This window comes from Procambarus clarkii, chromosome 13 (genome assembly GCF_040958095.1).
Source record: "Procambarus clarkii isolate CNS0578487 chromosome 13, FALCON_Pclarkii_2.0, whole genome shotgun sequence".
Taxonomy (NCBI): domain Eukaryota; kingdom Metazoa; phylum Arthropoda; class Malacostraca; order Decapoda; family Cambaridae; genus Procambarus; species Procambarus clarkii.
Window position 1 is genome coordinate 13,723,945 of NC_091162.1, and position 13,659 is coordinate 13,737,603.

Below are 13,659 nucleotides of genomic sequence, written 5' to 3' on the forward strand. Positions count from 1 at the left end.
ACAGTATTTAAAAATTTGTAAAAGAAAATATTTTTTATACGACCCAAGACAAAAATACAATACATCTCGAAAGTAATTATATATACAGGATCAAATTTCTGAAAATTAATAACGGTTTTCTGTTTAATTCTTACTAAAAAAAAATTCTTGGTTTACCATTTATGGATATAATTCAAACACTATTGCACCATACAAGTAAATTTAAACTGGAAAACTACCAATTTTAATTTTCAAATTGTTTAGTTTCTCATGAGGTTAAATTTTGGCTAAAACAAATATTTGATATACTGTGTATCTTACGTGATCATTTAAAAAATACTCCACCATAAAGAGGAAAAACATTTAAAATTTCAAGTGTATTACAGTACACACGTGTTACTCTGACCACCGTGTATTCAGAAAACATACAAAAATATAAATTATTTATTCCACACGAATGTCAGTCGTGTAATGAAACATAGGAAACTGATATAAAATACAACAAACATAATTACAGGTACAATAATATTACAGTACAGTACTTGTACTGTTAGTAAACAAATAAAAGTAAATAAGGAAATACACATTCACAGCTTGCACACAAACAATTCACACTCTCGGAGAGTCCAAAACTTGTGTGTAATATCGCTTTTTGCATTATACAAAGTGGCAGCTTGAGGGTAGGGTACAGGCCAATTCATTTAACAGAACAGGCATACAGAGCATTACCTCATTAAACAAATAACTTTAAAAGTTGTAAATTGCACCAAAAATATTCACTATTTGACTTTTCATTCTTAATCTAATCTAGTTTAGTGACTAGATATACCCTCTCTCCCTCTCTCTTTCCTTTGATCTCAAGTGTTTTAAACTCCTGAAAACCAATTGCACTTTAAATATAGACTGAACCAATAATTTCAAGAATTATCAACAAATGCCAGAGAGCAATTCCTAGATCTATCACTGTAGTGATCATTTTGGTATACAGTACTGTACTTGCATCTTCTACCCGATCACCATTTCCCAATGTTATTGTAACTCCTTCCCCTAGCCAAGGTTTCTATCCCTCTCGGTAAGTCTGAGAAAACAATGTTGATAACATTGAGAGGAGGGTTCCAAGAGTTGTGGCTCATCCCCCACAAGTACAAGACAAGCCAAGTACATTAAATATTATTGAAGCATGTTTTGCCCACTGGAATAACTACTACTACTACTACTTCTCTGACTTCACAACCACCACTCACTAACAACAACTAGATGCACTGATGATGCATGTGTAAAGGACACACTTATTACATAAGGTATAACTATTTAAAAAAAATACTCGGATTTCTTATAAATTATTACATTACAAAAGTGCATAAATTTTATAAATATTAAAAAATAATTCAAATTCCAGTTGCATTAAACAAAGAAACACTTCACCAAAATTTCATTAAATGAGTAATGTCTTATCATTTAGTATTTTTGTTACATCTATTATGACAATTTTCAGACCAGACTCGGACACAAACCTGAACAAAGTTTCATCCCAATGTGAGCAGATCCTTAACAAAATCTACACATCAAAATCTGAATCAAATACAAACTTGTTAAACATTGGTCCAATCAGTCAGCTAAAATGCTGTACTGCAATTGTTGCTCCTTTAGTTCCCACAGTAGATTTTAAGGAGACATCCCTTCATCTATGACTGTTTCACCACTAGTACTCGAGGCAGAGAGCTCCTCAAGCCTCCTCATCTTATTACGATACTTCTCTGCAATCCAACAGAAGAGAGAGAGTTGATATTCCAGGTCTTTTGATGTTTCCTCGTATTCTTGTTTAAGACCAGTGGCTAGGGCTTTCGACTTGGTCTGCTCCTGCAAAAGCTGCTCGTAAAAATTTTCAGACACTCGCTTTTCTGTTTCTAAGGCAGTCTGTAGATTTTTGTTGCTCTCCAAGTGTTCATTCACTAGAGAAGATTCAGTCTGACATTCTTGATTCACAAGAATTTGATTTTTATTGAAATTTCTCTTTTCATAACTTTTCTCTCGTCTTACTATTTGCAGCTGCTTCTGGAGGCTTGTGATCTTTGATTTTTCTTCCAAGAGTTCACGATTGACCAGTGCAGTTTTCTTCTTCTCCTCCTTAATTATATTGTTAAGCTTACAAACTGCATCAAGTTCTTGTCTTAAGTTCAGCGCCTTGCCAGGTGGTAAAGAAATCTTCAGCTCCTTCCGTATCAAAGACCTTGTTTCCTTAATGCTCTCGAGTTGGTTTGTAATTCCTGTATTCACTTTAACTACCTCATCTAGATCTTTGTTTACAAAATCTAACTTCTCTGTCCAGTAAGTGTCCTTTTCTGATAATATTTTTAAATGCTTTTGTACACTTAGTTGGATTTCTGCTCCCAACTGTTCTTTATCTTTTTTAAGCAAGAGTATTTCCTGCTCCTTGGAGGCTAAAGTATCATCTGCTTGCTTTCTCATCAGTTCTGATTCATTTCTCTCTGATATCATAGTTTCTTGAAGATTTCTGAACATCAATTCTTTCTGCTGCTTTTCCTGATCATGCTCACTTAATATTTGTGTCTGTTGTTGGAGAGCCTCCTCAAGCTTCTGTTTTTCTATGAGAACAGCTTTTACATTGGCCTCTTCCCTTTCCATTGCTTTTTGTATGCTACTTAACTCCTCTTGCACTCGCAAAAGTTCTGTCGTTTTCTCAGCTAAGGCGATTTCCATAATCTCTCCTTTCTCCTGCAATATATTTATATCCAACTCTCTTTTCTTCAATATTTCCTCAATATTACCCTTTTCTTCCATAATTGTATTGAGTTGTGCCTTGCTCTCCATCAATTTATTCTTAGACTGAATATTTTCTTCTTCTAAGGTCTTTAATTTCATGTTTTTTTGTTGCAAAGTGGCTTCCAACTGGCCCATTTCTTGCATTTGATTGTTTTTAATTTCTTTGATATCTTTTATCAACACATCTTTCTCACATCTTAAAATTTCCATTTGACTGTTCTTTTTATTTATATCCTCCTTCATTTGACCAATGATGCTAAGCAAGTCCTCTTTATCCTTCACACTCTCTTCAAGTTTTTCATTCTGTTTCTGCAGTTCACTAATATTCACCTCTTTAAGAGTAATGACACTTTTCAGCTTTTCAACTATCATTTCATGTTCTTCTGTGTCTTGTTTTATGGTTAATTGCAGCTTGGCCATCTCTGCATTAGCTACCTCTAAAGCATCATCATTCTGATGGATAAGATCACTGAGGTTATCCTTAGCTCTCTTTGTTTCCTCAAGCTCAGTCTGAAAATGTTCCAAGAGAGAGTAGATCCTCGTTCTGTCATTCTCTATTATGGCAAGAGCTGTATCACTATTTCGTAACTGGATCTCAAAGTTCAGGATTTCTTTCACAAGTTCAGCCATGATTCTCTCTCTTTGACTAGCTTCTCCCTCTAATTTAAGCTTATCTTCATATGCCTTTGTAATAGCTTCATAATTTTTTACTTTGATATGGTCTAAAGCTGCCTTTAGCTTCAGTACTTCTGGTATGTTTACTTCTTGCTTCTTTGAATGAGAAAGTGGATAACTATGTCCTTCCGGTTGAAGTTTAATACGTTTATAATCCATATACATTAACCTCCTCTTCTTATCTTGTTCTAATGCTGATGTGGCACATGTCTCTCTTACAGTACTGGTACAATTCTCAGTATTAGGTCTTGGATAAAATTCAGTTCTATTTTTCTTATGTATATCAGTCAAAAAATTTTCTCTGGATAAAAGTCGTCTTTTCTTTTGCAGGTTTGCAAACTTACTTGCTTGTGACTGGTCATGTTTAAGAGCTTCTGGCCCTTCCACTTCATTACACTTCCTCTTTATGCCGAGTTCATGACCCTCAGAATCACACGATTCAGATGAGCATTGTTCTACACTATCTTGGTTATAGTTGTTCACCTTATGTCTCACACGGTACTCGGAAAGCGTTATTTTCATTCGCTGTAAGTTTCTAATTTCTTCCCTGTTGCCACAATTATTTCCCTTCTTGTTGGGACTTGTTTCTCTGGCTATCTTGGCACTAGGATTACAAACCACTATCCCTGTTGCTCCTGTCCTTTGCTTTGAGGTAGAAGGATGTATATCTGTAGGTTCTTGTTTAACTAATACATCAGCATCGCCCTTGATCTCCTTGAATTTCTGGTTTACTGACAAATTTGAGGGTTCTAGTTTTATTTGTTCTCCTGGCTCCTGTGATATCTCTTGTGAAGCATCTTGGATTGATGAAATGTGACCAACTTTCAGGGAAACTGACCCCTCAGGTTCACCTGGTTGCTCAAGTTTTCTTTCCACTGATTTTAGTCTTGAAGCAATTTCTTCCTGGCTGATACCCACACTTGTGTTTGTAGTGCTACAACGACGAAGTAAACACACCAGTATGCTATTTTTATATGTTAAATGATTCTTAAGTATATTGACAAAGTCCTCCTGAAGTTTGAGTCGTTCTTCTAGCTGTCCATTCATTTGCTCTCGAGATATAATACAACGTTTTAATTCCGATACGCGTATCATTAGTTCCAGTATATTCTGTTTGTCGGTGGATACACTGTCCTCCATTAGATGTTTGGTTAAATACAAAACTTCTTGTTCCAATTCTTTTATTCTTTCTGTGGCTACATTTAGCTGCTTAACTTTCTTCTTTAAAATCTGGTAATGATCTGCGGAAATTTTATAATACTCATCTTTAATAACATTCTTACTGGCTATCTTGTCTTTAGCATGGGTTTGTGACAATTCCCTTTCTTGATACTTTTGCTGAGTTTCAGTACTGTATGAGCTGGCAACCGAAGAACTACTAGTGGGGCTTGCGATCTCCAATTTCCCACAAGTGTTTTTGTAACAATTCAACTGTTCTTTGAGACTATGAATATTATTTTCCTTATCCTTTACTGCTTTTTGCAGTGTGATAAGATCTCTTTGGATCTCATTGATTCTGCCATTTTTTTCTTCTAAAATAGTAAAGGAGGAAGCAAGTCTTTCTTCCAATTCCCTTATCTGTGCACTTTGTTCTGCGTTGAGATTTCTTATATAGTCTTCTTTTTGACTCAGGGCTTTTTTACATTTATCAAGTTCTTGATTTAGCCTTACTGCATTAGCTTCTTTTTGCTGTACATCATTCTCCATCTGACTACAGAATACCTGATGGTGATGGATTTGAGACTCCTTCTGCAGTATTGTGTGTTGTGCAACTTCCAGATCTCGTTGAAGTTTGTTGTTAAGAGATTCGTCTACCACAGCAGCATTTCTCATTTGAATCAACTTTTCATTCAGTTGGCATATCGTGAAATCACGTTCACTTAATGTCTCCTGCGACTTTCCAAGCTGTTCTTCCAGCTGCTTCACATACTTGACATCGCCCCATTTATCCATGCTCTGCAGTTGTTCTTGTTGATTATGTATAATAAATTCACATTCTTTCACTTTGTTCTCAGCCATCTTTACTTCACTTTCAAGCTGCTTAATACAAGCTTCTCTTTGGACTGCTTCATGTTCAATCTTAGACTTGACTAGAACTTGTTGGTTAATAATGATGTCTCGTAATTTGAACATGTTCTGACAGCAACTTAAAGTCCCAAGAAGTTGATTTATTTTGAACTCTTTCTGTAAAACTAATTGTCGTAGAGCAGCTATGATTTCATGTGGCTGCTCGAGAATTACTTTCCTCTCTTCAGTTTCAGTCTTTCTATGGTCACTGCTGAGGCCCTCGTTCTTTATCTCGGGCTGAGCTATCTTGCGTTCTTCCTTCAATTCATCATCAAATTTGACTGAATCACATTGTTCCGAGATCTCCCTCCTGCCTTTAATATCATTCTCTACCTTTTCTTGCCGCCTCCTTAATTCTTCATCCTTATTTTTAAGTTCTAGCTCCAACCTTTTGATTTCATCTCTCATTACATTCATCAAGTTTTCTTGGGTGTCATATTCCTCCTGACACTTACCAAGGGCTAAAGATTCATTCTCATTGTCATTATCTGCTGACTGCTCATTTTTTTCTTTACTACATACAGCAGAAATGTTTGTGTTAAGGTGGCTATTTTCTTTCCCAAAACATTGGTCTGTTAATTTGTCTTTGTCTTCTTTTGAAGGGTGAATGTGTACAGCAAGTTCTTCAATTCTATCCAAGCTATCTTCAACATCTATCTCAGAATCGCTTACATAATCTTGACCAATATTTTGTTTCTCTTGCTCATTTGTAACAAGAACACTTGGCAACATTGTGTCACTCTGAATACCACTGTGTTTTTTGTGCATGAAATTGAGATTGCCTATTTCTTCATCTTTAGTGCGGAGACCAATACCAGCTCCACGTTTACATCCAGTATGCACATCATCGGAATCTTGCTCCAGAAGTAAGTAATTAGCTCCAACTGTGCTACCCTCTACTACTGGCACTGAATCAGTATTTTCTTCCTTAACAGGGCAACACTCAGGATTACTTTTACTTTTAGAAATGGTCTTGCTACTGTAACATTCCGTTTTCAAAAGTTCTTCATCATTATTGCATTCAGTCTCCACATTAACATGGTCATCATTTCCCTTCAATTCCAATGGTAAATTAAAATCCTGTTCAAATCCTAAATGTGCATTATGAGAACGAAGATCCCTTTCTTGAGGTATACACTCCCGATCACCCTCGTTTACAGGTATGACGTTGGTAACACTTTCAGTTCTCGCTGTTAAAAGTGGATTAAGATCACCTTCCATTATCCCAGGTAACTGAGCACAACCGTCTTTATCCGTACAGAAACTTACTCTCTCAGTTATATGTTCTGGTAGAATTACTTGTGCTTGTGAAGTTTTATATTTTCCCCCCAAGTGCCTGTCCTCCATACCATAACTATTCAAATTGGCTGATCCATACTCAGGAACCATGCAGTATTCAATTGTATTGTTAATTACACCATTATTATTATTATTATTATTATTATATATATCATGACCTTCACCAGAGATCATGGGGCTTGAAGTTTCACTCTCTACTGCTGCAGGGAGTATATCTCTGTCTTCTCCAGGGATCATGGGGCTTGAAGTTTCACTCTCTACTGCTGCAGGAAGTACATCTCTGTCTTCTCCAGGGATCATGGGGCTTGAAGTTTTACTCTCTACTGCTGCAGGGAGTATATCTCTGTCTTCTCCAGGGATCATGGGGCTTGAAGTTTCACTCTCTACTGCTGCAGGGAGTACATCTTTGTCTTCTCCAGAGATCATTGTGTTTGAAGTTTCACTTTCTATTGCTGCGGGGAGTATATCTGGACATTCCATGGATATACCAGACTGACTCGAATCATGTTCTTTCACAAATTCAATACATGGAAGCATTAGGTTTTTGTCTTTAATAATGTTGGCAGAAGCATCATTTTCACTTAATTTCTCAAGTTCTGTAGAAACCTCAAACTTACCCAAGGGTGATGTTACGTTCGCTTGTTCATTTCTATTCAGATGTAAATAGTCTACTTTTGGGCAAGGGTTAAAGTGACTCTGTTTGCTTGCAATTTCTTTGCTGTCTTTTGACTCAATGACAAAATGACTGCTTCTCAAAACCCGGCCTATCCTACCTCCAATCATGTTACTTTCATTAATACCTGTACCAAGTTTGTTACCACCCTCATTATCATCTGTTACATTTGGCCTTAAGCTTATACTACATTTCTCATTGTCACTGATAACAGGAACAGTTTGCAAAGGTGCTATGTTGGCCAATGCATACCTATTTAAAGCACTCTCTCCTAAAAGGGAATTAAAGGACAAAGTAATTTTTTGTTTTTCTTTTCCAAGACTACTGTCATTAAGTGCATTTTCCTTTAATCTCTTTGAATATCTTAATAGTTCATCTCCCTCTTCATCAGAATCCAGTTCAATTAATTTTGGCTTTACCCTATACAATCCCCATTTATTATCCTTTTCCTGTATTTCCGAGGAAATTGGAGGGAAATCTTGCATGAAACCATCTGCGACAAGCTGCCCACCAGTGCCACTATTCTCCACTATGCAACTATGAATGAGTGGACTTATCCCTTTGTTATTTAATGCAACACCACTATTTTTAATTTCGAGTTCTCCTGACAGAACCTCTCTGGCAACTATCGATTCCTTGTCTTTGGTGTGGTTTTCGCCGTCTCTGGCATTGTTTGCACAGTCTCGGAAACTTTGTACATTGTTCCTTAAATGGCTTGAACTGCCATGGGTATCATTTACAGTCTCATGGGAATGATTTACATTGAACTTGGAATGGCTTGTGCTGCCTTCACACTGTTCTGTATTGTTGGAATGTTTAACAGTCTCTATGGAATGGTTTACGTTGCCTTCAGGACAACATACTCTACTTGTGGATAAAAAGGAGCTACATTTCGTCTTAAGGTGGTCATCAATACTTCTTGAGCCCTCCACTGATGCAGCTTGTATGACGCTTGAAAATACTTCTCTGGCGTTATTTTTATAAAACCCAAGTTGTTCAGCATTTTTTTCCAAACTACCATTGCTTGCCCCAAGCATTCTAATGTCACTTGCCTCCTGAATTGTTCTTTCTGAATCTATTTCAACTTTTGCAGCAATATTCTTTTTTCTGTACATTGTGTCTGAACTTTCCAAACTTTGTGCAAGATCTCTTATTAACTCACTTTCTATGCTGTCTGGTTTCATTTCTGTCCTAGAGTCAATGTCCAGTTTCCCACTGTCAATTTCTTTTGTCTTTTCTTCACTCGACACAATCTTGTTATACTCGCATATAATTTCATTCTGTTGAAAATCAGTCTTAGTTAGCTCATTATCTGTCTCTATACTTCTCACATCAGATTCCATGAAGTTTCTTTCCTTATTTTCTAGTTCTATATTTGTTGCAACAGATACCAAGAGGTTTCTTTCCTCATTTTCTGTCCCTATACTTTTCACTTCAGCTTCCATGGGGTCCCTTTCCTCATTGTTCTCATGCATTACGTTCATCGTCATTTCAACTTGCCGTAACCGAGTACCGATTGTGGCTTCGAGCTCTGCTGTCGTTTTTACTTCAGTTTCCATTGCCGAAGTTTCCTCTATTCCTTGAAGTTCATAACTTGCCCCACTTCCATGTGACTCACCCAAAGTCCTACTTCCTTCAGAAGTTAATTCCTTAGTTGTTATTTCACTCTGTTTACATACTTTGGCAGCACGTTTCCTACTCCTAGACTTATCCTTTGTTTTAACCTTCTTTGACATGTGAGTCTCAGGTAACCAGTTCTGATCTCTCTGCATCACTTTTCTCTCATTTTTCTTCAGCAAATTCCTTCCAATTCCTGACAACTTGATTTTCATTCTGACCTTTTTGTGTTCTTTAGAAATATCTCCTGAAGACTTCTGATGGGATTTTACCAGCCCCTGACTTTTCCTAGGAGCTTCCTTGACCCCATCACAACTTTGCAACATACAAGTTTGATTCTTCTGGGGGGAATTTCGAGAGGACCGAAGAACGGCTGATCTAGATCTAGATGTAGGCTTCATATCGTTCTAGAAAAAATAATAATGGATTCAAAATAAGAAAAGAAAACAAATAATAATGCAAGATTATTCAAAGCAGACAAAGAATAAGTGATCAAATACTGTACAATGCAACCTTTAAAAGAATGAATGATATAGTTCCAGACACCTGTCCAAGTTTGCCTAGCTTTCTGGACTTCAAAATATATTTATTTTGTATTTTTAACTGAGGAAACTGTCTCAATACTTTCTCATTCTTGGGTAAAATAGATACATCGTGTCATTTTCATTTCACTGTGCACTGACGAGGAAAGAAGGTGGGGGAACATCGTTACCTACACCTGAGTGTGGGCGGGCATCTTGTAAAAATTGGAATGGGGATACCAGCTGGTGCCTTCCAAACTCTGAGGATGTTGTTCTTCAAGATTCACTACCTGGAACAAAAAGTTCCAAGTAGCATGGGCTACGGTGAGCCCGCAGTTTGACTCTGAGGAAGTCTAGTAAAACATCTGGTTGAGGTATTTTAAAGCCCACCATGGTTCAGTGGTAGTGTGCATGTGCCTGGGGTAGTCTTTGGGCATGAATTCTGTCCCACAATATTGCCTAGATATTGTCTCATAGACTTGTTGGAAACATCTCAATTAACTAGCACATAGGAAAATGCATATCCACAACATGTCCACACTGTGTTGTAAGACTTTGCCAGTCACAGATAAAAAAAAAAAAGTCATATACTACTAACTGTACTGTATCATTTTGGTTTGGTTTTCCCAGTTATGGACAAGAAGCCCATTAGGATTATTGAGATCACCATAGGCCAATTACTGACCTTTTCCAGGATGCAACCCCCATAACACTTGTCAAACCTCTGTGTACCTATTTACTGCTAGGTAAAGAGAGGCATTAAGTGAAGAGGAACATTACCCAAGTACTTTTTTCCCTGTGACAGGAATTGAACCGCAGACCTATCAGCTGCGACCCAACTGTGGTTACCAAGGGGGAACCAACGGCTGAGTGGACAGCGCTTGGGATTCGTAGTCCTAAGGTTCCGGGTTCAATCCCTGGCAGAGGCAGAAACTACTGGCCAGTTTCTTTCACCCTCATGCCCCCTGTTCACCTAGCAGTAAATAGGTACCTGGGAGTTAAGACAGCTACTACGGACTGCTTCCTGGGGATGTGTAACAAAGAGGAGGCCTTGGCGAGGACCGGACCATGGGGACACTAAGCCCCGAAATCATCTCAAGATAACCTCAAGATGACCATTATGCCACAGAACCCTGTGGTGCAAACTGTCACACTTTCTTGTTTTTTTTTATATGCCTTGAAGATGATGCTCCTGTATCCTAGTCCCTCCCACACACTGCAACACTTGATTTAGCACATAAAATAGTAAGCTATGATGATTACATATAAATGATTATAGTCAGTAGTTTTGTAAGTTGAACTAAAATGTATTGCGGTACTCAAACAATAAATCTAAACAAAAGAAACAAAATTACAAAAGTATGAGTTAAAAATGTGATTAAAAAATTTGATTATATGAAGATATTTAGTTACAGCATTATAGATAAGTTACAAAGTACAGTACATTGTGTCAACATTATAATTTGATAATATGGCTTGTTATAAAAGTACAATACTGTACTACTAAACTGAGTTAACAGAAGGAAACACAGCAACGAAGTTAAACAAGGGACGAATGACAAACTGGGTGAGGTTGATACCGATGGCACCAAGCTAATCACACATTAGACTTGAGAACACAATCGACTTGAGAATGGTCCAGGACGGACTGAAACGTTGTCGTCCCTTTACTTTCTAGTGTGTGGTTTGGTCAACATATTTCAGTCATGTTATTGTGACTCCTCATCTGCATTAGAATTCTGTATATAAAGCAATAACTACCCACAAAGCCTGCAGGAAGTATAGGATGTCAGTTTGGAGACTTACCACAGAGAGCCAAACACAATCCATGACGGGGTTTGCGAACACACTTCACCGGCTGCTGTGAAGACACAGCATGGCTGTTTCCTGAAATAAACCATATTGAGTCAAAAATAAAATGGTTTAATTTTATTCCAACAAATTTTGGGTACAATATTACGCAGACTTCTTGTTCCTCGTTAACTTGAATTCATAAAAAAATTCTGCATTATTACATTGTCTACTTTTATTTTTAGATATATATACAGTATTGTACTGAACCTAAACTCATTAACTAGATAAACAAACAGAATAAATAGAAAGCAATCTGATGAGCTCTTTTTATTCACAATCTTCTGTGATGTCTGCTTATGTTTCTGTCTATGAAATCATTAAATTGGTTTATTCTGCTCTTAACCAAAAATTTATATACAGTAGATGAATCCTTATTATAAGCATTTCACTTTGAGAATGGTGAAAAAAAATATATTCCTAAAACCTGGTGAAGTACTATCACGATGTTCATTTACTGTTCAACCTTATCAAGTTAATTTAAAACAAAACTAACTTGTGCTGAAGTTTCCCAAAAATGCATAGCATGGGCTAGCATAATTACTGGGCGAGTAAATATGTAATTAATTGATTAATTATGTATTTACCTAATAGCCTCATCAGCAGGAATAAGCAGCAAGTAGCTTAATTTGTGGAAAGTCCCCCATTCTATCTTGACCTTTTAATAGCTTCAGTGAGAAAGTTGCCACATGAAGATTTGTTACCCCTGTCACCCATACCTTGGTTATCTTGAGGTGCTTTTGGGGCTTAGTGTCCCCGTGGCCCGGTCGTCGACCAGGCCTCCTGGTTGCTGGACTGATCAACCATTGGTGAAAATTCATCTGTTATCAGTTTCCTTAAATCTGTCAAACCTCAATGTCCTGGGCTCAAATCTACCAATAATTACTACTTTTATTTTGATTTGTAATTTTTATGCAATTGTGATTGTCAGCCTAAGTAGCAGACATGATGGTCAGAGGGGAATGTGCCCCCTTTGAACCTCCATCATGCCACCAAAATGCTTTCTGTGTAGCAGGACACATGCTCTTTAGTCCCGTCGCTCCCCTTCATACTAACAACAACATAATGCTTTAAATTTAATAATCTAAAAAGCAAATGGCCAACTGCATAAGCATTTTAAGATACAGTACATTCAAATAATAAGCAAATTGAGATCAGTAAGGTAATCAAAAATACAGTAATGACTAATATAATACAATACTGTAAATAAAAATAGACCCCTATACTGTACAGTATAATATTTTTATGATCATGCTAGTAAAATCATTAAATTCAGCCTAGTGATGGTTGAGTTGAATAGCTCCATGATACCCCTCTCCAGGTAAACTATAATCTCAACTCTTAATAAATTTATTGTTCACTAGAGGCACCCTGCACTATATTACATATATTAAACTGGATTGCATGACAGGCCTAGCTATAAAACTTCCACTGAGTGGTATTCTCATCAAATCGTGCTCGGTAACTATTGTGACCGGTCAATAACACATATAGCAGTTGTTTTTATGCTTGAATTTCACAAGCTTAATGCCCTGAGCTAATTAGAAATTTAATTACTTCTTACCACATTATGTCCTGTAGGTAACAATGGAAAGGTCTACATAACACACACACAACTGACTCCATACACAGTTTCAAATGTAGATATGATAAGAGCCCAGTAGGCTCAGGAACCTGTACACCAGTTGATTGACAGTTGAGAGGCGGGACCAAAGAACCAGTGCTCAACCCCCACATGCACAACTAGGTGAGTACATAAAAAGAATTACATCTGCAGCATACACAAGGCTGGCTAACATCAGAACAGCCTTCAGGAACCTGTGTAAGGAATCATTCAGAACCTTGTATACTGCGTATGTAAGATCAATCCTGAAGTATGCGGCCCCAGCATGGAGCCCGTACCTTGTCAAGCACAAGACGAAGTTGGAAAAAGTTCAGACTAGGCTAGTCCCAGAACTAAGAGGCATGAGTTACAAAGAAAGTCTGCGGGAAATGCACCTCATGACACTGGAAGACAGAAGAGTAAGGGGAGACATGACCACTACCTACAAAATTCTCAGAGGAACTGACAGGGTAGATAAAGATGAACTGTTTAACACGGGTGGTACCCGAACAAGGGGACACAGGTGGAGACTGAGTACCCACATGAGCCACAGGGACATTAGAAAGAACTTTTTCAGTGTCAGAATAGTT

At 37.4% G+C, this 13,659-nt stretch overlaps 1 protein-coding gene across 1 annotated transcript in view; it reads right to left on the reverse strand.

The window, feature by feature from the left end:
* Window positions 1–667: 667 nt before the first annotated feature.
* Window positions 668–13,659, reverse strand: part of LOC123757163 (uncharacterized) — a 14,152-nt gene continuing 1,160 nt past the window's right edge. The window contains exons 2-3 of the mRNA XM_069323954.1: window positions 11,422–11,502; window positions 668–9,501 (exon numbers count right to left, since the gene is read on the reverse strand). Of these exons, the coding sequence (XP_069180055.1) occupies window positions 1,645–9,501; window positions 11,422–11,445 (7,881 nt within the window). The 5' untranslated portion in view covers window positions 11,446–11,502 and the 3' untranslated portion in view covers window positions 668–1,644. The remainder of the gene's footprint in view (window positions 9,502–11,421; window positions 11,503–13,659) is intronic.